The 26,039-nt window shown below is 28.6% G+C and overlaps 1 protein-coding gene across 1 annotated transcript; it reads right to left on the reverse strand.

The window, feature by feature from the left end:
- Positions 1–1,357: 1,357 nt before the first annotated feature.
- LOC117178251 (methyltransferase-like protein 7A) lies at positions 1,358–15,276 on the reverse strand. Its single transcript, XM_033369594.1, has 3 exons — positions 14,358–15,276; positions 6,138–6,397; positions 1,358–1,698 (listed from the first exon to the last, which is right to left on the reverse strand). Exons 1-3 carry the CDS (start codon positions 14,632–14,634, stop codon positions 1,438–1,440), a joined length of 798 nt encoding a protein of 265 aa, XP_033225485.1. The 5' UTR covers positions 14,635–15,276; the 3' UTR covers positions 1,358–1,437.
- Positions 15,277–26,039: the final 10,763 nt, after the last annotated feature.

Genomic DNA, 26,039 nt, shown 5'->3' on the forward strand with positions numbered 1-26,039 from the left:
TTAATAAAAATTATGAGCGTAAATGGAAAATATACTCAATTCGATAAGAATCTTTTGATACTCTGTGTAACAAATTTTTTGCTGAAAACTACAAGTATAGGACATTAGTGGTCAGAATGTTAGAAAATGCTTACACTTCTTTTTTTGTGATAAACCTACCTATGCTGTATTTTGAGATTCTTTCGAGATCATTAAAGTTAAATGTATGATAATTAATGATAATGTAAGGCTGAGCTTTTAAATAGTTGATAAAAAAATTAATACCGTAAGAAAAACTGAGTGATTTTATTTCAAAAATTCAAAATTGTCTGGCAGAAATTGTACTCAATGACACCATCGGGTTTCTTTTATTTCTTTTTCAAATTATTTTCATGACTATAATCGATGATTATTAATTACAATATTTTAGTAAGACAAAATTGACGGACAGTACAAATTTATTTTTACACATCCTGAGAATTTTTGAAATGAAATTATTTTCGGTTTTGAATTTTATTCTCTACAACAAACATATATCATATCGTCGTATAGCGAAATCAAATTTGTTTTGGATGCGCGTCGATTGTTTCTCTACTTTTATGTACATTTTGTATATTATTAAATCAATCGACGTGAAACAAATTTATCAGAATGCTTTTAACGAGAAACTAGGTATATATTTTTCTACGCAGTGATTGCACAAGATATTTTTTTTAAATTCATAAAAATACACCAGTGTGTCAACTGCTTTAAGAATATTTTTTTAACTCTGTAAATTTGTAATATATATCATTAAAACAAATGTTATGAAGTTTAAAATTGATGCTTTTAATTTATAAACCTTCGTCCTGAATAATTAACCCTTAAAAGGCATACTGGGTGTATATGACCCAGCGACTTATTTGCGCTATAAGAAAACATACCAAATTCAAAAAAATGGAACATATGGCGCCAGATTAACAAATGACATGAACACCTATTTTTCTATGTCATTTTCACATAATATTGATTTTTATAATTTTTATACGCAGTTTAAGATCAATAAAATCGTTTAATCACGCAAAGTGCGGTGTTTCATTTTTCATTGAATTGAAGCTTTTATTTTTTAGAATAAGTACCTTCTTGGGAAGGAACACTATAAGACTAATTTTATTTTCGAAGCGCCGTATTTCGGAAGTATTCAAGTAAAATTTTAAGTAAAAATATCAAAAACTTTAAAAGTTATGAATTTTAGAGTGAAAGAAGTCATTTTTTTCCAAGAAGGATTTTTTTCACTACTTTAAATTTCAAAAACTGTTATGAAACCTTTTTTTCCTTAAACTAGATAGATTAAACATCATTAATTGATTTTATCGTAAAAAAACTATCCAATACCGTCGGAACAGCACACGTTTGAATACTTTAAGGGTTAAATAAATAATAAAGTAAGTAGGCTTACTTTATTTTTATATTTATATTCTATCGAATAGCGGTTCCGATTAGATGTCGACGAGATAGAAATAAGTGGATTGGGTGAGAAACGTATCCTTGGAGAACGACTGTCTTCCACATTACTTTTTGAAATCCTGCTTTTTCAATGTCTTTGTTTGGGTTACAGTCTAAACGACAGTCACCATATAAAAGAGGCCAGAGGTTCGTCCGGGTTAGAACTGTTTGAATCCACCTTGTAAATGTTCCTTCAGTCTCCGGAATGTGCTCCATGAAAAAATATTTCCCTCCCTAGATGTATAAATAAAATTAATTGTAGGCTAATTAAAATTGCACAGATTTATTTTTCACTTAAATTTTCAACATCAAATTTCTATTTTAGACAATCGTCACTTTCTTGGGACGTCAACAAAATTCCGAAAAATAAAATTTCCGAAACAGTAAAATTACCGAAAATGAAAATGTTCGAAATAGAAACTTCCCGAGGTTATGAAATTTCCGAAATGTAAAAATCCCGAATTCGAAAATTCCCAAACAGCTTAAAATATTTGAAGGACTGGAAAATGCAGAATAATAACATTCCCAAACAGTTTATAATATTACCGAATTGGAAAATTCCCGACAGAAAATTGTCGAATTACAAATCATCCGAACTGGAAACTTCCCGAATTTAAACAATTTTTTTAATATAAATTTCACTAATTTATTAAAAATACAATATTCCAATATTTGTAACGAAAAAATGAGTTTTAATGCTTGAAGTTTCTAAGATTATTATTATAATTTAAAATTACACTAATTGAAAAAAATATATTTGTGGGTGAGATTTTTTTTTCAACTATAGTTATATGGAATTCAAACAGTAATACTAGAAACTTTAATTATTAAAAATAATGTTGTTTTTATCAAAATACTTAATTATTTTATATTTACTAAATAAATCAAATTTATTTTTTAAAAGTTGTGTAAATTTGGGAATTATTCAATTTGGTAATATTATAAATTGTCGCCAATTTTATTATTTGTGAATATTCCAATTCGGTAATAATATAAACTGGTCGAAAATTTTATTATTCGGAAAATTTATTCATCAGGAGTTTTCCAATTCGACAATTTTATAGTGTCGAGCATTTTATTTTTCGCGATTTTTCAGTCGTCAGAAATGTATTTTGACCAATTTTGAATTAAAAACGTTCCAAATCAAACAGTTTATAATATTACCGATTTGGAAAATTCCCGACAGAAAATTGTCGAATTACAAAACATCCGAACTGGAAACTTCCAGAATTTAAACAATTTCAAAAAATAAATTTGATTTATTTATTAAAAATACAATATTCTAATATTTGGATCGAAAAAATGAATTTTAATGTTTGAAGTTTCTACAATTATTATCTGAATTTAAAATACCAATAATTGAAAAAATATATTTCTGGTTTAAATTTTTTTTAAAGTTATAGTTGTTTCAAATTCAAACAGTAATACTAGACACTTTTTTTTATTAAAGATAATGTTGTTTTTATCAAAATACTCAATTATTGTATTTTTAATAAATAAATAAAATGTATAACAAAAATATTTGTAAATTCTGGAATTATGAAATTCAGTAATATTATAAACTGGTCGGAAATTTTATTATTCAGGAGTTTTACTCTTCAGGAGTTTTCTAATTCGACAATTTTATAGTGTCGGCAATTTTACTTTTTGCGTTTTTTCAGTCGCCAGAAAAATACATTGACCAATTTTGAATCAAAAATATTCTAAATCAAACGATTTAGATTAGGAAAAATTTTGAAAACAGGATGATATTTCGAATGGGATCAAAAGGAATTAAATTTGTATTCTTTTTAAATAAAAACGCTTTCGATTTAATAATTTGTAATTTAAAGTGTTCGAAAATTCAAAATTAACTCTAAAAATGGTAAAATTACAACAAAATTTAATCAGGCAATTTCATTAAAAAGTAGTCAAAATTGTATAACTTCTAATTAAAAACGTTCAAAATTGAGAAGTTTTATTTTTAATTGAAAAATCTCGAAATTGAATGATTTCAGTTTCAAAATTTGAAAATGGGACAATTTTTCAGAGCCGTTAAAAATAGAATATTTTCAAATTAGAATTTTTTAAAGTGTATCATTTAAAATTCAAAAAATAAAAATTGTCAGGGCACAACTCCAGAACGTGCAGAATTTTAATTTAGTATTACATAAAAAAAAAGATAAAAATATATCATTTAAATTTAAAATAGATTGGACTCATTTTTCTTCGATTAAAAAATACATTCTCCTTTATTTTCAATTTGAAATATTTTAAGTAAATTTAAATAGTTTAAAAATTAATGAACTTTGAATATTTGATCATAATTGTTCAATTTTAATTTGAAAAATTAAAGCTTATGCAAAGGAAAAATGGAAAATTTAGCGTTCAGCATGAAAAGTCAGAACTCTAAAATTGTAACCATTTAAACTTAAAAAAATAATTCAATCTTAGATCGTTTACTTTTTATCTATTTTGTTTCTGGCACAATTTTAAGCGTTTTAATTCGAAATGGTTTCGTGCTTAGTTGAGTTTGAAATGTTCAATATTTTGGAACATTTGCAAATAAAAAAAAAGAATAAATAAAGTTTATGTTGTGCAAATTATCAAATATTTCAATTTGATATTCTAGGATTTCGAAGAATTTAAATACCAGACCAATTGTAGGTTTAAAATTGAAATCAAGCAATTTAGAATATTTCAATATAAAATATGTAAACTTGTAAAATATGAAATCTTTCTATTGTTAAAGATTGAATAGGAAAATTGTCATGACATTTTAACTATTTCAATTTAAAACTAAAACATTGTAAAGTTGGAAACTTATATAAAAAATTAGGAAAACTTAAACCAAATATTTTTTAATTTAAGCTTTCGAAGAAAATATTGTAGTATCAAGTGATATTCACAGTTATTTAATAGATTTTTGTACTAAAAATGAATAAAAAATGTACTAAAAAGGAATTATGAATATTGTGAACCGGTTAAGCTCAGTTATTTCAAAATATTGAAAATTATATTGTTGATACTTAAAAAAATGAAAATTAATTAACTCAATAATTTAAATTAAAAATAAATAAATTTAATCATTTTAATCTATAGTGAAAAATAATTATTTGTCAAAGCAAGGATAAAGCATTTCCATGTAAGGGGAAAAACTTGATTCGAATTCGAAGATTATGATTAATAATTTAACAAATTTCACATTTTTCCCAACTTTTTTTATATTGCTTTGTACCAAACTTTTAAAAAATATGCGATTTTTAAGCATATTGGCGGTGAAAACGATTGCTATAAATAATAAATCATCTTTTATATATTAAACACTAATCTTTAATTATAGCCGACGATGATTTGCTTGTTGGAAATAAGACTATAATATAAAAAATTCGAAAATTTTGAATGAATGTCTTGAAGGCTGCAATTATTTGTGTCCATTGCTTTTGAAAGATTTTCGTGGCTGAAAAATCCAGAAAAGTAAAATTTCCGGCAACGTCAAATTCTCGAAAAAGAAAATATACGAAATATAAAATGGCCGAAATTGTATAATTACCAGAATATTAAAATGCCGATATGGAAAATTCTTAAATAATGAAAATCACAAACTAAAATATTTGAAAATTCCGGAATAATAAAATTCCCACTAGAAAATTGGCTATTTAGAAAATATCCGATACTGAACAATTCCCGACATCAGAAAATTATCGAATTTAAACAATTAAATGAATTGTTTTGTAAAAAATCATATTTATTCGTTAAAAATACAATAATGAAGTGTTTTGATCAAACATAATTTTTTATATACAATGTATATTTATATTGAAATCTAAGAAAAAAATGTATTTCATTAAGTATTTCATTATTTTTTCTATAATAAATCAGTAATATTGATTAAAACAACTTTTTTTTTAATTTGGAAATTTAGCAGGGTCGAATATTTTATAATTTGGAAATTTTCTGTCGCGAACTTTATTGTTCGGATATTTTTAAATTCGTAATATTATGAGCCGTCGGACATTTTCAATTTCGATATTATTATAAACTGCCGGGAACTTTCAATTTCAGTAATATTATAAACTGTCGGGAATTTTATCATTCATAAATTTTCCAATTCGGAATTTTTGTATTTCAGCAGTTTTATAATTTGGGGTACTTTTTCTGTAAATTTGCAGTGTCGTGAATTATATTTTTCCAGATTTTACTGTCGTCTAAGTAATTTATACCATATTTCACATTCATGCCATTTATAAAATAGAACTGAAATATTATTTATTCCTTTGACCAGAAAAATTATTTAATATTTTTGAATTTTGGCGGTCAACACCTTTTACATTGGTAGCACTGTTGCAGAAGTACGACGGGAGTCATCTGTCATCACCCTCATGTGCCATTAATGTTGTAACGAACATCAATTCGAATGTTTATATATTCTCATATATTCCCTAAATAGTACTTAGAATTGCTTAACCTTTATTTTCGGCGATAAAAAAAGTGATTATTGTCAATGATTTTCAATAATTGTCGCGAAAATAAATTATTTTTCAACAATAGGTATTAAATGACTCGCTCTGAAACATCCCAGTATCAAAACAAACACCGGCTTTTGCTATTTACTTTGATTTGCTGTCTCTATGATGCCAAATAGTTTAACAGTGATTAGATTGTTTTTTATTTTTAATATAATTTTATCTTACCGGTGCAAGTACTCTGTAAATTTCTTTGAGTGTGTCAGTGACAGAAGTGGTGCAACAAAGGGATCTTGTTGTGACAACAGCATCAACACAGCCGGTCGGGATTTTTTTCAATGAACTTCCATCTCCAATAATATGTCGCTCGAAATCGACGTGTGAAAATTGCCAGGATCGTTCGCTGCTAATCAGGTAATTTCCCAATTTTCGATTCCAGTCGACTAGTATTAATTGAGTGCCGTCTGGATAATACTGGATATTTTCACCTGAAAAAGTGATACCGGTATTAATAGGGCAACCAGACGTCCTGATTTATTATATTATATCCTGAATATATCGCTGTCCTGATTTTCTGATTTTTTCGTGCTATCTTCTCATTCTTCATGTCCGAAAATGAAAATTCCCGATTTTTGTTAGACGGACCTACATTTTCTTCAGCTGAGGGCACTGTCGCATTTTAACTGCATTCAATTTCAAAAATTTTACATGTTTAAAATTTTACTGATATTTAAAAAGCGAGAAAAACGTCGAATTGCCTACAAATTTGGAAGTTCTGAAACGTATTAAAAATAATTAAGAGATTGAACTGAATTATTTAAATCAAATGTTGACCTCGACAAAGTTATCTGTATATTATCGTGTATATTATGTACGAACGAATAGTTCAATACAATTAATTCAACTATTTAGTCGAACATTAAAGTTTTTCTTAAAAATGTAGATTGTCGGTTTGCAAATTCATCTTTTTTTAATAGGAAATTCAACTTTTTTGTAGAAGGTTTGTGTTTCTGGCATGAAAATTCCACATTTTGAATGACATTTTCAAAATTACCCATTTTTTTTTATTTATTGGATGAAACATTTTTGTTGGTTAAAAATTCGTCTTTCGCTTTTCAAAATTCAACTATTGTAGAATTAGAAAATTAGCATACAATTTTATTATTTTGTTCTAAATTCATTAATTTTAATAAAACGAAAAAATCTATCTTTTTGTTAAATATTCAACTTTTTTGTTGAAAAATTAAGTATTTGGTCGAATATTAACTTTTTTCTTAAAAATTCATATTTTCGGATTGGAACTTCAACTTTTTTATAGAAGATTTAATTGTTTTGTAGAAAGTTCGTCGTTTTGGCATGAAAATTCCACATATGAAATGACATTATTTTTCTTTATTGCCTGAAAAATCTTTTTTGCTTGAAAATTCGTCTTGTGGTTTAAAAATTCATTTGTTGTAGAAATTAGGAAATGAAAATACAGTGTTATTATTTTGTTGAAAAATCGTATTTTTAGGTTGAAAATTCAAGTATTCGGTCGGATATTAACTTTTTTTGTTGAAAATTCAACTGTTTTGTAGAAAATTCGTCTTTTGGGCATCAAAATTACACATTTTTGATCATTTTTTATTTATTTATTGAATGAGACATTTTTGTTGGTTAAAAATTCTTTTTTTGCTTTTAAAAATTCAACTGTTGTCGTAGAATTAGAAAATTAACATACAATTTTATTATTTTGTTCCTAATTCAACCTTTTTGCTTAAAACAAAAAAAATCAATCTTTTTAGATTAATATTAAACTGTTTTGTTAAGAATTTTAATATTTGGTCGAATATTAACTTTTTTCTTGAAAATTCATATTTTCGGGTTGGAAATTCACCTTTTTTTATGGAAAATTACACTGTTTGGTAGAAATTTCGTCTTTTAGCCATGAGAATTCCACATGTTGGACGATTTTTTTTTATTTATTGAACAAGAATTTTTTCTTGGTTGAAAATTCGTCTTTTTGATTTAAAAATTTATCTGATGTAGAATTTTTTAAAATTAAATTTTATTAAAAATCAATTAATCTGGTTAAAACAAAAAAGCAAAACCTTTTTGATTAAAAATTCAACTTTTTTATGGAAGATTTAATTGTTTTGTATAAAATTCGTATTTTTGGCATGAAACTTGCAAATTTTTTTGTTGAAAAATCAACTATTTGGTCGAATGTTATGTTTAAACATTGCATGTTGCAAAAGTTTAGGCTTGTTCCGTTAAAAATACAACTGCTTGGTTGAAAAATAATATTTTTTTTATTGAGAATTCTCCCTATTTTATTAAAAATTAATTTCTTTGCTTAAAAATTGAACAATTTTTTTAAAATTCGTTTGTTGGCCAAACATATTTTTTTTTTTAAATATAACTATTGCGTTTTCGTTTAAAATTCAAGTATACTTACTTGAAAGTGGGATGGCTTTACTAGAATTTCATTTTTTTTATGATTCAGCATCTTAATTCCAAAAACCGTTCTTTTGTTATAAAATGAAACTATTTTCTGTTAAATTCCGTTTTAATTTGTCGTCAATTTGTTTTTAATAGGTTACACATAAATTTATAACTAAAAATTTAACTATTTCATTTTTTGTTGATAGTTCATATTTTTGTAGTTAAAAATCAATTTATTAAAAAAAAGGAATTTTTGTGGTTAAAAACTTATTTTTAGCTAAAAATTAAACTATTTCATTTCTTGTGGAAAATTTATGTTTTTTTTTATTTGAAAATTAATGTATTTTGTTAAAAAATAATTTCTTTGTTTAGAAATTTATTAAAATAATATAAATTTTGTAACTGAAAATATAACTATTCAATTTTTAGTCATAAGTGAAAATTCATTTGTTTGGTTAAAAATGTAACTTTTTTGTTGAAAATGAATTTCTTTTTACTGAAAATTTAACTAGTCCGTGTTTGGTTGAAATCTCATTTTCATTAGTTGCAAAATTCAACTATTTGGTTAAAAATTCGTCTTTTGTGGTATAATATTAATCTCCTTGGTGAAAACATTTATTTTTTTGGTTAACAATATTTTTCTTTTATTGAAAATTTATCTTCTTTAGTTGAAAATTCGTCTTTTTTGTACAAAATTAATATTCCTGGCAGCAAACTATTTTTTTTGTTAAAGATTCCTTTTTTTAGTTTAAAATTTATTTATTTGGTTAGCAATTTAACTATTTTGATGAAAATTCATGTATTTTATTTCAAAAATTTTTAGAACTCATAATATTAAAAAAAAAATGTTGTATGGATTTCTAAATACCTCCTGTTTTCAATATAGTGTGCATTTTATTACGGCGGGCTTTTTTAGCTAAATTTAATGCATAGTGTTAATCTAATTTTTATCTAAAGAACTTTCAATGATTCAATTTTTGAAATGATTAAAGTTTTTTTAAAAATTCGTTAGAATTACAAGATTTTGTTTACATGCGTTTACTGCTAATATAAAATATTTTAGGCGCTCAAATTTGAACTTTTTAACTTGAGTTGGAGAGCATTGAAGAGTGCTATTTTCATTTTAAATTGAAATTTGAATTGTAGTAAAAATGAAATAATACGTGTTTGAAATGATTATTTAATTATTATACTTATAAGTATCACAAGCTGATTATTGAGGAGGAAATTTAAAAAAATATATTCTTGATGGTGAGAAGTATTTAAAACATATTAAGGTAAGTGTGCCAGTTATCGGAAGCTTAAAGAAAATTTTGGATTTCAAATGCTTAAAAATCTATATCAAACATATTTAAAGCTTAAAAAATGGGTTTTATCGAATAAAGCGTACCTTTAGAAAGGTAAATTATTGATCACTTGTAACATATTCTATTAGAATGAATATTATAAGAAGTTTGAATTTATAAATACGAGAATACATGGGTTATCGGCAAGTCAGAAATCTGGCTGCTTCAGTTATCGGCAGTTCGATGCGTGAGGGATGGCTATAGCGTTTAGGAAAAACCATTTTTTCTGAAAACGAAAAACATAACAGATTACTAAATGTAAAATACTGCCAATCTGCCGACAACCCATGCATTGACGAAGACGAGTAAATTTATCTTAATTGTTTATTTAACCATTTTTATCTTTTATCATCTTTTGGGTTGAAAATTCGACTATTTGGTTCAAAATTCATCTATTTTGGTGAATGTACAATATTTTTACTAGAAAAATTAGGAATTTAAAGCGTTTCGAATTGAACCTAATATATTACTCCCATTAATATTAGTTATAAGAATTTATTCTCCTTTTTTTGTCAACAATTTCTTTATTTTCCCTGTTTTTAGATCATTTTGGTCTGTACAGTCTGTTATCCATATAAATTGATTATAATTCATTTATATTAGTGATGTAGGTTTTTTGACCAGGGAAATTAATTAATAGTTTAAGATGTTAATTTTGTTTGTCTACTTGGTCATAATCAATATTATTAAAATATTGGTTAATTTTTAAGATTGTGAAAAACATGCTCTCTAGCTCCGCTGGGATATGAACCCAGGTCGTTCAGATTGTCGGTCTGATGCTCTATCTATATTTTTTAAAATTTGCATTAAAAATTTTATTAATTTTTATAATTAAAAATAAGTTTTTGTTTCAACTATAATGTAGAGAAAGGCAAATAAATGGCTCTAGGCTCTAAGTGCGTTTAGGAAAATAATTAAATACATCATTTTTTTAAATCTTCGTCAATGGATTTTCAACGATCTAGGTATATTCAATTTATAAAATAAGTGGCATATTAAGATTTTTTCTTCTTTTCTACGTGTAAAAATAAATAAAAAGGAAAATTATATCAGGAGTGTGGCTTCTCACTCATAAAATTAAATAGTTGGGGATATTTTTGTATAGAATGTATTTTTAAGTTGTCACAAATATAACTAAATTTCAGTAATCAATTATGACTTTTTCTCATAAAGTTTTTTGATATAATCTTTACTTCTTTTTAAAATTTTATAAATGGAAATATGCATTTTTGGTATTTGTATTTTTCAATTTTTTATCAGATGGAAGAACATAAAAAAAAGTTTGAACAAAACCGGCAATATAAGTAGTGGATTTGACGTGGAATGCCTCATTAGGATATTAGTTATTTAAAAAAATTATTTATTATATTCATTCCTATTTTATCAATTTTATTATTTATTTATTTCAGTTTATCCCTTAAATGTTACGAATGTAAACATTCTATTTTGTAACTCCTTTTATGTTTCCGCCTAAAACATGCTACCAGCCTGACACGAAAGTATATATTTAACCTATGAACACGAACATATGCTCCTGTGAAAGAGCATTCCGTCCACCATTTATGTAATTCTACACGGAATAACATATTTGAGGGGTGTCATTTTTTATTTCATATATTTTGCACAAGTGCTAGAAAACTATAATTTCCTAATACGCTTTCATTCTTCAGGATTGAAAAGTAGCCTATTAATAGTGAGAATTATAAAGATTGTTTTTCGTGATTTTTGGCAACGTAAATATACATTCTATGCAAAAATATCCCCATCTATTTAATTTTGTGAAGGAGAATCCAACTCTGTGAAACTGCACCAACGTTGATCAATGATAAATTGTCTTGAACAACCCTACGATTAATAGTTGTGGTCAGAAACTCCCACTTAACCCCTTACAGCAAGTTAGGAAACTATCGTTTACCTTTACGTAATTTTACGTAACACTTTTTCCGGGCTCATTTTACGAAAAATTCCGTACTACTAGCCCTAGTGCTATACTTGACCGGTTAGTTTAGCGGTAAATTCCGTAATACTAGCCATTATTTGCTGTAGGAAACTCAATATTTAAAGAAATTTGTTATTCTATTACAATTAAAAAAAAAAACGATTGCAAGTTTGAACGCGCCTAGGGCGCACGACTGTTCGCACTCGTGCTCGATAATATATTCCTCTCTCGCTTCGAGATTGATAACGTATTTACCTCGCGCTACGAGCTGGGTCTTATTTTCACCACCTTTGTACGCACGCCTTTTAGCATTAAAGGTCAAAGCATTCACAACTGTAATTTGGTGATTGTGAATTCTCTTTTGTTAAAGCTCATTCGGCTTTAACTGAAGTCTGGGGATGCTTATTCAGATATTGAAAAATAAAGTACAAATTTGATTTGTAATGATTACTTCAATATTTTCTCTTTATTTTGCACTAATTTTCATTCTCAGCTACCCTGGAAATTCTAGCATTTCAGTACATTTATATTATTGTAGTTTATGATGGGTATTGATATTGAAAAATACGTATTTTCCTTATCTTGCTTTTATAATTCAAAAAGTGCGCATCCTATACAAAAAATGTATTTAAACATTTTATTACAACTTGTGTCGTTTTTTGAATAGATTTTATTCGTTTATTGTCAATCATATTTTTACGAGTAAAATTAAAAATACGCATTTTACCTTAAGGTGGTTCTGAGCAAAATTTTAGTTATAATTTAGTCGAAAAATTTTGTTAAATAAAATTTTATTGTAGCTTGTGTCTCTTTTCCAAAAAGTAATGTTTTTTAACATATATTTTTATCACAAGAGCTCATAACAAATTTGTAGATATATTATTTTTATTTTTAATCTTATTTTTTAAGATTAAAAGAAAATTTACTCCTCATAGTTAAAAATTATTGTTAATAAATGTGTACATCCTTTTTGGGTGTCCAACTTTTGTCTATTAATTTTTTTTCGTACCTTGTGCGTTCATCAAAACATTAAATTTTTTTATTTTAAATGTTATTTTTTACGAATAAAAGAAAATATATAGACATCTTATAAAAAATTATTTACTAACAAATTTGTAAATCTTTTTTGGATGCACAATTTTTTTTATTCATTTTTTCTTTTGCCTCGCATTTATCTGCAAAATGGAATTTTTGATTTTTCAATATTTTTTGTGCGACCAAAATTTGAATATTCGATTTTTCAAGAAAATTCAATAAGTTCCGATAATCGTGTAGGACCTTTAAAGAGCAACGTTTTTATTTTCTTGCCTTTTTTTCATATCATGCTTTGTTCAGCTGACAATATTCATTTTCGTTTTTTTTTTAATTTTTAAAATACTATAACTGATAAATTTCCTAATATCGAAAAAAGTCGTAAGGATACATTTTTTGAATCTTCGAGTACTACGGGAAGCCGCCTATAGAATTCTTAAATCTTAAAAAAGAAATGCTCTAAAAAATGTTAAATGCTTCAACTTTTTGATTTTTTATCCAAAATAGCTGATTAACGGACTCGATATTTTTTTGTCCCTGAAACGGTTTGCCAAATTGTAACTGAATCCGATTAGTCTTTTAAAAGTCTAATCGTCTAATCGTTTTGCTCAGTAAAAAAAGCGAGTGATCGCAATCGAGGCTCGATCATCGAGGACAGAGAGGTCTCAGTTTTAAAGTTTAAAATATTTAAATGGCGCGTGCGCGTCATGATACGAAATTATATAAACTGTTTACCTGTCAAGTCTGTATGATTAATAAAAACAAGTAATTCGTGGACTCTACCATTTTTAGAAGGTGATACTTTTCATTAAAAATGTTAAGTTTCAAATTAAGAGTTTTCATTCTAAAAACTCAACTTTAATTATGATTATGAAAATAAGTCATTTTTCTGTTTGAATTCTAGATCTGTCAAATATATTTCATGAGTTATGGAGAGAAATAAGGATTTAAAAATTGTTATAAATAAATTATTATCATTATTCAGTATTAAAAAAAGTGCATTTGTAAGCATTCCTAAATTTAAAAAAATAATTTAACCAATATTGTTAATTCACTTGAAGGTCTTAACGAATCACAAGCTTAATTACTACCTCAAAATTCTAAAAAAAAACGTCATTTGTGATTTTTCTGTGTAACAACGAGTAAAAAAACTTAGAATTTTTCAACTTTGAGATTTGTATTTGTCTTCGTATCTAGAAACCTAATTTTTAAATTAATGTACTTCCTTTATAGATACATGTCGCAATGTATGAAACTGAAAACTTTAAAGGCGTTGTATTCGTAACCTCCATATCTCCTTTGAACGCTAACTTTTTAATTTATCTAATATTTATTACAAAATTTAAAATAACAGAAATCGTTCTTGAAATCATTAAACAAATTTTTAATTTTAGAAATATTTCGTTACACCTACGTATATTAATAGCAAATTAATGTAGTTCCGGGCACTTGAGGTTTGAACTTTTTAAATGTGAAACCCGAGATCGCTCGGATCTTATAATCGAAGTCGCTCTGAATTCTGAGATGATCATCTGTTGATCAAAAAACGATCGACAGATTAAAGTTGTCAAAACGAGACAAATGAAAATGTCGCTCATTTCTCGGGTCATATGGATCTAATGCATCACTACTCAAAATGTGGATATTTAAAGAAATTGTGAGAATGTGGAAAAAAAACAAATTTGAAAAAAAATTAAATTTTATTACCTGTCTTAACTCCAATTTCTAGTACACGAATTTGACCCATAGATCGTAGGGTTTCGTCGTGAGAAACAATTTGATCCAGAGATCTAAATAATCTTCTTTTATACGAATCAGCAAGTTCTGCACATTCTGTCTCAAATCCCAGAAGATAAGCTTTGTAGATATTTCGTCGAACTTTCGACCATTTATAGTTTATCCAAAATGATACGAGAAGAACAATCATAACAATAAGTCCGTATTTTGTGAACACATCACGCAGCCAAAGATCACTCGCGCTCATAATGTCCACGTAAAAATATGTCTCCTTGAATATTGGTGAAATTTTACTAATTGAACCTCCGGATTATACGGTGTACATTGTATACAATTTTACGAAATTTCGGAGCAATGATGTTATTATGCACTACTGTCCTGCAGGCGTTTGTGCACAAATGTCGGTTATTATACAAATTTCAAAAAGAACGAAAACTTACATTAATGAATTCAATGCAAGAGATTTTTACATTGCAGATATTTCTGCACATCTCCTGTGCTTAACAGAATAAGTCTACTAAGTGTGATTTACAAAAGAATGCTTTATTCTTTGACATCAACATTTGCAGGTGCAAGCGACCTCTGCAGAAAATGCAACATAACTAATTAGATGCTGTCTTGCGATTGGTCAATAGATTAATAGTACTTTAGAAATTACACCATTCTTTTTATTTTTACATAGTTTCGAAAAGACTAGGTAGATTCTTAAGTTTAACAATGATTTTTATGCAAGTTAAATTAGGATTTAATTATAGTTTTTATAATTACAGTAAAGATTCTGAAGAAATAAAAAATACATTCTAGTACATTCAATTCCGAAATTCAAAAAAAGGTCACTTTAAGGATTCTAGTAATACTACTTCACTGCCACGTAAGAATTTCAATTTACCACTCTTCATGCATGACATTGATGCACTAATCAAAGTCTGCATTCTCCTTTACTGATGAAAGATATAAATACAACGGTTCATTCGTCATTGATAAGATACTGATAATAATTATCGTGAGTTGTGTATAAACATAATTAGCTTGTACAACAAAAAAGCACGATGATTACTCATCTTTACATTCTTAATTTAAACTATGCCGTTATGCATTGTTCACTTAATCAGGGTTGTTATAGTTTAGGGAATTCCAGAAAATCAGGAAAAATCAGCGACTTTAAAACTGGTCAGGGAATGTCAGGGAAAATTTAAAAGGGAGAATTTTCGACTAAATGAAGTCGAACTTTAGGGGTCATCCATAGATTACATAATTGCTTTTCTGACATTTTTAATCACCCCCTCCCACTATGTGAGATACCGTAGTCTTACAAAAGTATAATTTTATAATTTTTTTAATTTACAATTTTGTGACTGAGTGTTCATTTTGGGGTTAAAAATTGTATTATACTATTGAAAATTTATCAATGTTGTTAAATAATCATTCCTTTTCGTTAAAAGTCTAATTCTTTTTTAAATAATGCCTCTTTTTGGCATGAAAAATCAATATTTCGGATACCAATTTTTTTCTTTATTGTCTGCAACATTTTGTTAGTTGAAAATTCAAATGTGTTTGCAAATTCATGTATTTTGTTGAAAATTCATCTTTGTTGGTATAGAAAAGTATAATCTTATTAGTTGAAGCGTCATCTTTTTAGATGAAAGTCTATTTTTTGGTTGAAACTTTCACTATTTTGTTAAAAATTTAGTTTCTTGTTTAAATTAATAGTTTCAAATAAAAATCTAACTACTATTTTTGATTCAAAATTGATATTTTTAAGTTGCAAATTCATTTATTTTGTTTATAACTCGATTGCTTGGGTTGAGACTTTATTTAATTTGCTACAAATTTTTAAAAAATTTTAAACTCAACAATTATGTTGTAAATTAACGTTTTCGGTAAAAGATTCATATTTTCTGGTTGAAAACTCAACTGTTTTGTATAAAAAATTGTATTTTTGTAAGAATAATGTGTACAAACAAATTTAATCCACACGCATTAAAACTTAGAAATAACGCATTTTCAACAAATGAGATTTATTTTTAACCGAACAGTTGGTTTTTCAACCAACGAGATCAATTTTCAACCAAGAAGAACTTTTTGGTGGAAAAATGGACTATTCACATAAAATGAAAAGTTGACCAGGAAAAGGTCAGGGAAAGGCAGGAAATTTCGAAATTGGGTATTCGTAGCAACCCTGCTTCATGTCTTCTATATTGATTCTCAAGCATATTCCATTTATTTTAATTAATTTGATTCTACTTCGAATATCGAAAAATATATAACATTTTTTAAAGTCATTCATGGCATCCAGAAATTCTGGTTAACATGAAATCTGAAAGTCAATTCAAACTGAAAGTAAGAATCCTTAGCTGGATGAACCGAAGGAGAGGTACAAGGGAGAAACAATGGTCCCACGTTTTCAAAACGAGAGAAAAAAGAGTGTACATAAAAGGGGCACCAGCCAGGAGAAAAATTTTCGATATTGGCACCAGGGTACTTTCTTTGTTGAGCAACTTGAGGAGTGACCACAAACAACAGGGTCGCCGATTACGCACGACCGGGTGTACCCTCTCATGGGTGCAGTTCAAATATACGAATTCGATTGAGAGGCATTTTGCTATCCGTAGGCGTTTTGTTTTTGCCAGTGGGGCGGGAAGAAGGTTGGCCGTTTTCGTAATGGCTCGCTGATTCGAAAAAATGTTTAATGAAACGCATCCGCAGGGTGCAATCGATGAGAACACAAACTAATAATGTGATGATCGATTTCTCAATTTTTTGCAAACAAAGGAATAAATATTTGTTAATCACAGAAAATACGTTGGTGTCAATTCGGATCGGTTTTACATATAAATCATAAATCAGAACAGGCTTCGAAGTACTGTACCTTATAAAAATTTTCTTCCGTTGTAAAGTACAAAAATAATTGTAGGCACGAGCCTGGACCTATTTAAATATTTTCCCTCTCGAAAGATTGTTTGATAAGTTATACTCGTCTAATATAAGTAGTTCGTGCTCAGCAATAAGTGAGTGTTGCTTCAAAAAGCACCTTATGTGAATGTATACACTTTACGTGTATACGCGTGTAACGCGCTTTTTGCTGACGTGGCTTAAATTTCCCAAGTAAAAGAAAGTGTACAGGAGAGTAGAAAATGTGGAGTTTGTGATAAATTTCGATAAATGTAGAATTCGTAAGAAATAATTCAAAAAGACTAGAAGAAAGGTTTCTAATAAAAATCTGCATCCGCATGTATAATTTTAACAAACTAGCTTGAGTGAAATTTATACAATTATAACTGCCATAAAAAGCGGTAAACCAGTCGTAAAAAAATACCAAATCGTAACATTTCATGGCCAATCGTAACAATTGATGAAAAATAAGAAAAAAATCGTAATATCTTAATAGAAGAGGGTGGGTAATGGATATGCATAAGGAGCCAAGTAACAAATTTGTTAAATTGAGAGCAGAAAGAGCGAAAGAAAAACTATCGATTCGAGGTGAAAAATTCACCGCAACTAAAATCAACTTCGCTAGTTAAACTTTACACGAATCTAAGATAATTTCTGATTTTTAGCCTTGCCTGGATAATATTTCGCCTTATAATCGCTTTATTTCCATACTATCGTTTAACTTCATTAAATTGGAGAGAAATGAGCATTTCTATCTGTCAGTAGAGTTCTGAACCGATTACATTACTTTGAGAACGGTAACGAGAATGAGAATAATACCGGGAATATAACCGAGAAAGAAATTCTTTCAGAATTTAAGAACTTATTTTAATTGATAAAAAATAAAAAATTGGCTAACCTGAAACGATTCTTTAATGTTGAAAGCACATTGAAAGTATAGAATAAACATCTGCTCCAGTATTTGAAATAGAAACCACTTTTCAAAGAAAGTATTGCTATTAATCGTTCCAGATGAATCTGAATGCAATATTGTAGGTTATGTCGGCGCTCAACCTGCTAAACATGTGACAGTTTTTAGTCGTTATACAGGAAATATGTACTTAACATCTTGTCTTTTTATAATGTGCCAGAACGTGAATCACCTTTTAAGCATGTGATTAAAAGAAAATCATTTAGTTAAAATTTAGAAATAAAATACATTTTTTAGCATAAAGCTACGATTAAAATAAACATTTTACTAAATAAATACCAGAATGAAATATTTGATACTTTTTCGATATTAAGCTGATTATTTAAAAAAGGATTAGAGCATGGTACCTAATAATTTTATTATTTGCTATTATTTATCAAGTAATGTGAGGCAATTGAATTTTGAGATTAGAGTTTCAGTCCAATAGTGTTAATTAATTAATGAGCAACTGTTTTGCATATTTTAAATTCCTGAATATCCCTAAGCTAGAGAATAATTTACATATATATGCAACTGTTGACATAACGTGAACAATAAAAATATTGTTAACAATCATAAATTCTGTCATATTGTCGGTCATATATAACCATAACTTAAGTTCTCGGGAACTTAAGGACTCTGTCAGTTACTTTTTGCTTAGAGATATTAAATAAGTTCCAATTCATTTACAGTAGTCTAATCGATTTCGGAGAAGGTTTATTAGTAAAAACAATGTTTTATTTGTGTTTCTTGTCGCTGATTTTAGATATTTTGCCGAAATTTGCTGACTTCAGCGTGACGCAGTAGACAAGATCAAAATTATTCTCCTAACACTGGTGCAACTTCCGAACAAAAAAGAGTTTAATTACTTACCTGCAACAAATATTAACTTTTGCTTTTTTCTGTCTTGCTTTAGATCTGGTTTTTCTATTTATAGCTGAAATTCACTCATACTTTGCCGTTTTCCCATTGCTACTAAGGACGCCTTAACAGACTATAGCTTCCATATATTCCATCGTAGGATAAACTTTCATCAAATAGCATGTAAACTCTAACAACGGGAAATTTAACATGCAACCAAATTTAATTTTAGTATTTTCTGTGAGTTTTTTTACTAAAAAAATTTAATTTAAATGCACATTCCTGCCACATGAATTTTTTAGACTACATTTTTCAAAATGAATATTTCTTTCTTCATTATTCTATGAATTATTTTTTTTCCTTAAAAATTATATTTTATTATATGTGATATGAGATATAAGAATTTATTTTTAATTTCAAAGAAGGTAGCCGATGAACTTTAAAAAAAAAAAAGAATTATAAAGAAAACAATAATTACAGTAGTTATTGCTACCAAAAGTTGGACGAGGCACTTTATAAACCTGAAGTAAGAACTACTATCTCAATTTTCTCGAGATAATTGCTATCCTTATTTGAAGTTAAAATATCAGTTTTACGCAATTTCGAGGTCATAATTTTAATTTCATCTAAAATGGATGACATTTTAAAGCACACTGTTTTTAGTTCGAATAGGATATTTAATACCTATAGAATTTTAATATTCAAAGCCTTTTCTAAACTACAAATTAGTTTCATAAATAATGTTTTGAAAGTCGCTTAACTTATCGAAACGTTACCAGATTATTTAATTTTCTCAAAAGTGGGTGGCTTTTTGTAAGCAAGCCTTTTTTTATATGGATAAGGTGAAAATATCTCGAAAGTACCTAATTCTATTTTTTTTAAATCAGCTGAATTTACAATACATTTTTAGTTTTCAAGAAACAGTAAAAAATGTAGCCTGTCATACATTTTCACCCTTTAATTATATGTGTAAAGACTATTATTTTTTACAATACAGTCTTCATATTTATTTTTGGGTAATTTTAAGGTTTGGATAAGTTCTCGATGCCTTATGGGCCATTTTTTGTTTTGTATTCCGTTACGTAGATCACGTCTCATAAAACACCATATGTGGGTGTCATTAGCGGTAGCAGAGTGTTTTTTTTTTCTTTTCTTTTTTGCTAGGAAACGTGGATACGTAGGCCGAGGTGGAGAGCGATTACATAAAGTGTGGTGGCGTTTAGTCGGACTAATTGTGTGCGGCCCCAAGAAACGAGGGTGACAGTCGCATGTGACGAGCCTTTGACACGCGACACCGACTTATTAGTAACACATCCGAGAAACATATGTCACCTTTGTGATCATTATATATTTCAATTCTGCTAAATACTTGCACACGCAGCTACTTAATTCTATTAAATAAGCAGTTAAAAATAAAATAATGATTAGGAATAGTAATAATTGCTACAGTGATAAAATAAAGAAGTTTATATAGAGAACATTTAAAGCCTTAAGTCTTTAGCGTTTAGCCGCACAGGAAGCGAAATGCCATTTTCGGAATACCTTTATCTGCTGAAAATAGTCTAAGAATTTATGCCCAATGTTTTTATATTTACCGACCTTTTACAGAATGAGAAAATGTAAAAGTATTTTGATGTATCTTTATTATCTATAAAAATATAAGATTCTGTGGAAAGGGAAGGCCAATATTACAATATTCAGTATAATTAAACTATGGGCGTAAGGGGATCTAAACAGTTAGGCCAGGACAGAAAAGTGTGACGAGAAATAGTTTATAAGAAATGCATAAGGAAGATTGTCAATGAAGTGAATAACACATGAAACAAAAAACCTTTGATACTAACTGTCCCGAGTGCATAGCTTCACATAATGAGTAATGACTTCGTGAACCTCTTCGCCTGGGGGGATAACTCGAGAGATTGATAAGCGACATAGGTTGGATCAGTGCTCCGCAATGAATATGGTATTTAAATAAAAGACATGGGAATTCTAGATTAATCTAAAAAATCTATACCGCCCCTTCCTATACTCCCTTCCTCTCCAAGAGGGATATGCTTAATGTTATATAAAAGTATCAATGTGAAAGAAAAAGTTATAGTTTCGAGATCCAGGAAATTGTGACTAAATACCCGCTCCATCCAGACATCTAATGAGTTAAATCTGCCAGTTATTAAAAATTTTTTTTGCATTTTGCGAATTAGGCTGGTTGCAGCATTAGGATATCGCGAGTCTTACGTATGAAAAATCCTTGCACCTTGCAAACCGATTTAGCACTATTATGATGATTTGATATGACACGCAGATTAAACCTAGTTTCAATCAGAAAAAGCGGACTTATGCTTTCTGAAGACATCTATATAGATAGTTCAATCTGATAGAGAAAATAATAAAATCTTTATAATCGAGGCATTAGTTTTAATAATTCAAGGCCACAAGGAGCATTTAGTTCTAGCTCAAAAAATGAAAGCCGAAGCTGAGACCGAGTTAGCTCTGCTAATTGCTGCATGTGCAGTTAAGTCGAACATTGAAAACACATGTTCCAGAAAAAATCATAACTAGATATTAAAAACATGGAACAATCGCTAAAGAACTACTATTGTATTTGAGATGTAGGCCCAAGTGAAAATCCTTTGACTTGGTTTCGACTTGAATTGCCCCTAATCAAGACATTCTGAAGTCGAAAAGTTCGACTTGAGCATGTCTCATTTTTCAGACCGAGCCAGACTTCAATGTATGGCTTGGAGACAAGTTTCTATGTCTTGAAGACATATATTTATGCCTTGAGTCGAAGTTTTATGACTCTAAGACGAGCGGTTTATAACTTTGAGTTTATACATGTCCTAACCAAAAGGGTAATTCTGTCTGGCATCAAAGCTAACCTTTGTCATGAATAAACCATCTTGTATATTTTTATACAATATATCTTTCTGAATAAGAATCAGTGAAAAATCCACAGATTGAAATAGTAGTTAGATTCTTCACTGATTACTCATAAATTTCGGACATATTCACTAATCAATTCAGTAATACCAGAGTAAATCGTATGAATTATAACCTCTAAGTTTTTAAGTTAAGCGTTGTTTTTACTCTTTTACTTAAGTAACAAGAAGAACTCCCTAAAGAAATAAATTTTTTTATTTTCGGGCTGTAATTCTGCCGAATTAACTGCGGGATAAATTTACTCTAGCTCGTATTGTAAGTACTTGCTTAACGGGTTTGTGCATGACAGTTCAATCTTAAAATTAAAGTGACGTTTGAGGTTGTTTGTCATTTAGAAGCATCGGAAATTTGACCTTTTTTAATATTTGATCATATTTATGAGTTTCAAGTTTTTACACTGATTTTTAGTTACCCACTTTTAGCTACTTGAATCAGGGATATTTCACTGATTCAGATTTAGAGAGATATATTCAATCAATGTATTTACGAATTTCCATTTGTATTATACTTGTTTGGTGAGGATACCGAAAATGGTGTTTGCTTTTGCGTATTTCTAACGGTTAATACCACCCATGAAATACACACACATACATGTATTTCATAGATGCTTTAAAATTTTTAATCTTTGAAACAGAAGTATTTTTTACTAAAAATATCAATCTCCAGTATGAAATGAAAATGTAGCCCTAAATTGTAAAAAAGATTGTGTATCTTTACATGCTAATGATTTTAAAAATTTCAATTTCTTATGAAAATACTATCTAAATTCAAAATTGAACAAGATTGTAAATTTTTTCATTTTTAAACCAAAATCGTTAGATTTATGCCTGATAATTTTTGTGTATAAAAATACCAGTTTCAGCTAAAACACACTAACATAACCTAAAGTTATTGAAAAATGGTGAATATTTTATGATATCTGATAATTTGCAATAAAAAAATAACAGTTAATAACGAAAATGTATTTTTAACGAGGCATTACTAATTTTTCTATTTTGAAAATTATCCGCTAATTAGAAGTAAGTAAGAAGCACATAGTAAGTTAAAAATTAGTAAAATAAATTGGTTAACGTAACTCAATAATTGTTGAAGAATTGTGACTATTTAAAATCTAATGATTTTTGTTAAAAAAATGTCTATTTCAGGTAAAAATCGCTAACATAACATGATATAAACAAAAGTTTAAAAAAAATGTATTTTTGAAATATAATAATTTTTTATTTGAAAATTCCAATTTCCGAATATAAACTAATATTATTCAAAATTCTACATTTTATTTGAATTGAAATGATTTTTGTTTAAAAAAATTAACAAATCATCTGCGTAAAATAACATAACAGGACATTGCATTTTTTATTCTGTCTATATTATATTCGGCTCAAATAATCAAATTATTCACGTAAATAAACAGTATAATTAGTTATATATAAGTTAAGGCTTTAAACATGATTAGGATCAAAATCTTTCCCCGTAAGGCCTCCTTCTGTAACCGGTAATTCATCCGAGAGCTCCTTAAATACTTTCACTTAAATAAATAATACTTAGTTCAAGCTATCTCATATAAACTTGATAGAATTACAATGATTTTTGAGCTGACCCTGATATCAAAAGATTTTCACCACACTTTCAGGATGAGAATGTGTAAAAAATAGTACACCCCATATTTCATGGTATTAAATTTTTTTCTATCCATAAACTAGTTGTTAGTTTTCCTTTACTGTCTCAAAAAAATTCTGCTGTTTGTCACTTATGTTGGTCAATATTTGAGCCTTTCTCTTTATTCGACGGTACTTTAGAAACGGTGCCAAATGACATCTTGACTTCGATGAAATCCTATACAGAAACGAGTCTCGTTGCTAGCACATTTGTCTAAATACTCTAAATCTTAAAGCTTTATTTTCAAATGTGAGTGTCGTCCCACATTTTTGGTGCGAGGCAATAGTGAGGCACTTTCAGGGAAACAGGGGCGAGCTGTGAAATCATATACCTTGTTTCAAGCTCTTTTATTATAAAGCTCGATCAGTTGAGGGAGTAAAACCGCGATGGGAGTGTCCTCAAGGAGTGCGCTTTTGTGAGTGCCGCCACGACAGCGAAGTCGACGACGATGGCTCCATTGTCTCCATTGTTGGCGAATTGTAATCAATATTTTCACAATATGCTACCATTGTCTGTGGCACGAGCGAAACGCGAGGACTCTTCACTTGCACCAGTACTCTCCCACCTCTACTCGAATTCGTGCTTCTTCAAAATTTATAAAATGAAACCAAAGCTTCACTCCTCGAGGTCAGAAAGTCAGTAGAATGATTACTCATTCTATTTTAAAGGAATCTTCATTCAATATGTTGGTTGAAAAAAAGTGGACTTTCGAATACCTGAACAAACTTTCTGACGCTGATCCGGCTGTCTGTTTTGCACCCCTGACGCTGACCGCATGGTCTGATCTTGATCTAGTAAAAAGTTTAAGGTATTCTTTTGCCAACTTTCGACCAGATCGCCTGGTGAGCTACTAGTTGTTGGCTAGTGAATCATTAGTTATTTACTGGTCAGCGTATGGTCAGCTGCTGGCTGCACTCCTTTTATTTTTTAAATGACTTGGAAAAAAATCATTTTTCACTTTAAGTGTATTTAGCTAATCAGCGCAAAGCTAGGAGCAGATTAGACTTTCAAAGTGGTAGGAAGAAATGTATTGTTTTGATAGTTTGAATTTCTTATTTTCTATTATTATAGACACCCTGTAACATTTTCGAAATTTGTTTAGGAAAAACCTGCTGACCGAACTTAGAACTTTTTTGTCCTAGAATAGCTGAGCAGCGCCATTGACTGATTCGCACTAGACGGTCTAGATAAAGTTAGACTTGGACAAGTCTAGCGTCAGACCTGGACCAGGTCAGATCTTCTAAACCTCACAGTCTATAAATAAAGTCAGACTTGGGTTCGATCTAACACCAGACTGTCATGGTATTTTCCACATCGGTAGGGGACATACCCTTCCCCCCTCATTTTGTGAGGTGAACGAGAAAGAATTCAGAAGATTCAGGTTTCTGGGTTTGAACTTATCTTGTGGCAGATTATTAGAATTTGTTAGGAAGTCCCCAACCAATAATTTCTGCTTATTTACTTTGAATTTTGTCGCCCCTTCCCTCTTATCAAGTCCCAAAAATGCCCAAACAAACTGATATTGACAATTTTGCGCAAAATTTACACATATGAACTTTGCTTTTCAATTTTTTGCCATAACTTATTTTGATTGGACAAATTAAATTTTTAAGAGTATTTTTAAACTAATTTTCAATTGTTTAAACAATTTTTCGTCTGTTAACTTTTGTTCTGCTTACTCATTAGAAAGATCTTTTTTTGCGGTCCAAATAATGAAATCCATTTTCTTATGAACCATTTAAATTTAATGTAATATTTGAATGAAAATACATAGATTGACATGAAAGGTTATTAGTTCTAGTTTTCCACCCTTTAGCAAATACCTCCTTTTCTATATTGTTTTGTTGATCAAAACATACTTTGTTATTAATCTCAAAAATCTTTTAGACACACCCCCTTTTTCCCTATCTTTTCTTTTGTTATATATTTGTCTATAATGAGTCAGAAATAGGCAGTTGAAAATATAATTTTGATTTGTGATGTACCTGAAGTTCCGAACGTTCAAATGAACGAAATGAAAAAAAAATAAATTTTTTTTTCTGATATTAGCCTAGCGAAATTAGTTCAGCTAAGCGTAAAAGTGAGCATTATACGAAAAAATCTCCAAAAAAATTTTTTTAAGGGTAAAACACCCTAAAATGTAATGCAGATAGGGGCAACACAGAATGTGCCGAATGACCGCCTTTATACACTTTTTTATCCAATAAAAGATAGTGTTAATTTACCTTGTTATAGAACAAGTTTTTTCAAGTGGGTAAGAGCCACCGGAAAGAATACTTAAAACCACCCCTAGTGTATCAAAATCAGAAAATCGTCAAAATGAACGCCTTTATACAGTTTTTTTTTCGAGTTAA

Source organism: Belonocnema kinseyi, chromosome 8 (genome assembly GCF_010883055.1).
Source record: "Belonocnema kinseyi isolate 2016_QV_RU_SX_M_011 chromosome 8, B_treatae_v1, whole genome shotgun sequence".
In the NCBI taxonomy this organism is placed as follows: Eukaryota; Metazoa; Arthropoda; class Insecta; order Hymenoptera; family Cynipidae; genus Belonocnema; species Belonocnema kinseyi.

Coding starts and splice junctions, on each gene's coding strand:
- LOC117178251 (XM_033369594.1), bottom strand. CDS start 14,634: ATGAGCGCGAGTGATCTTTGGCTGCGTGATGTGTTCACAAAATACGGA. Junction 6,398..14,357: donor AGAAATTGGAGTTAAGACAG/GTAATAAAATTT, acceptor TCACTTTTTCAG/GTGAAAATATCCAGTATTAT. Junction 1,699..6,137: donor TTTACAGAGTACTTGCACCG/GTAAGATAAAAT, acceptor TTATACATCTAG/GGAGGGAAATATTTTTTCAT.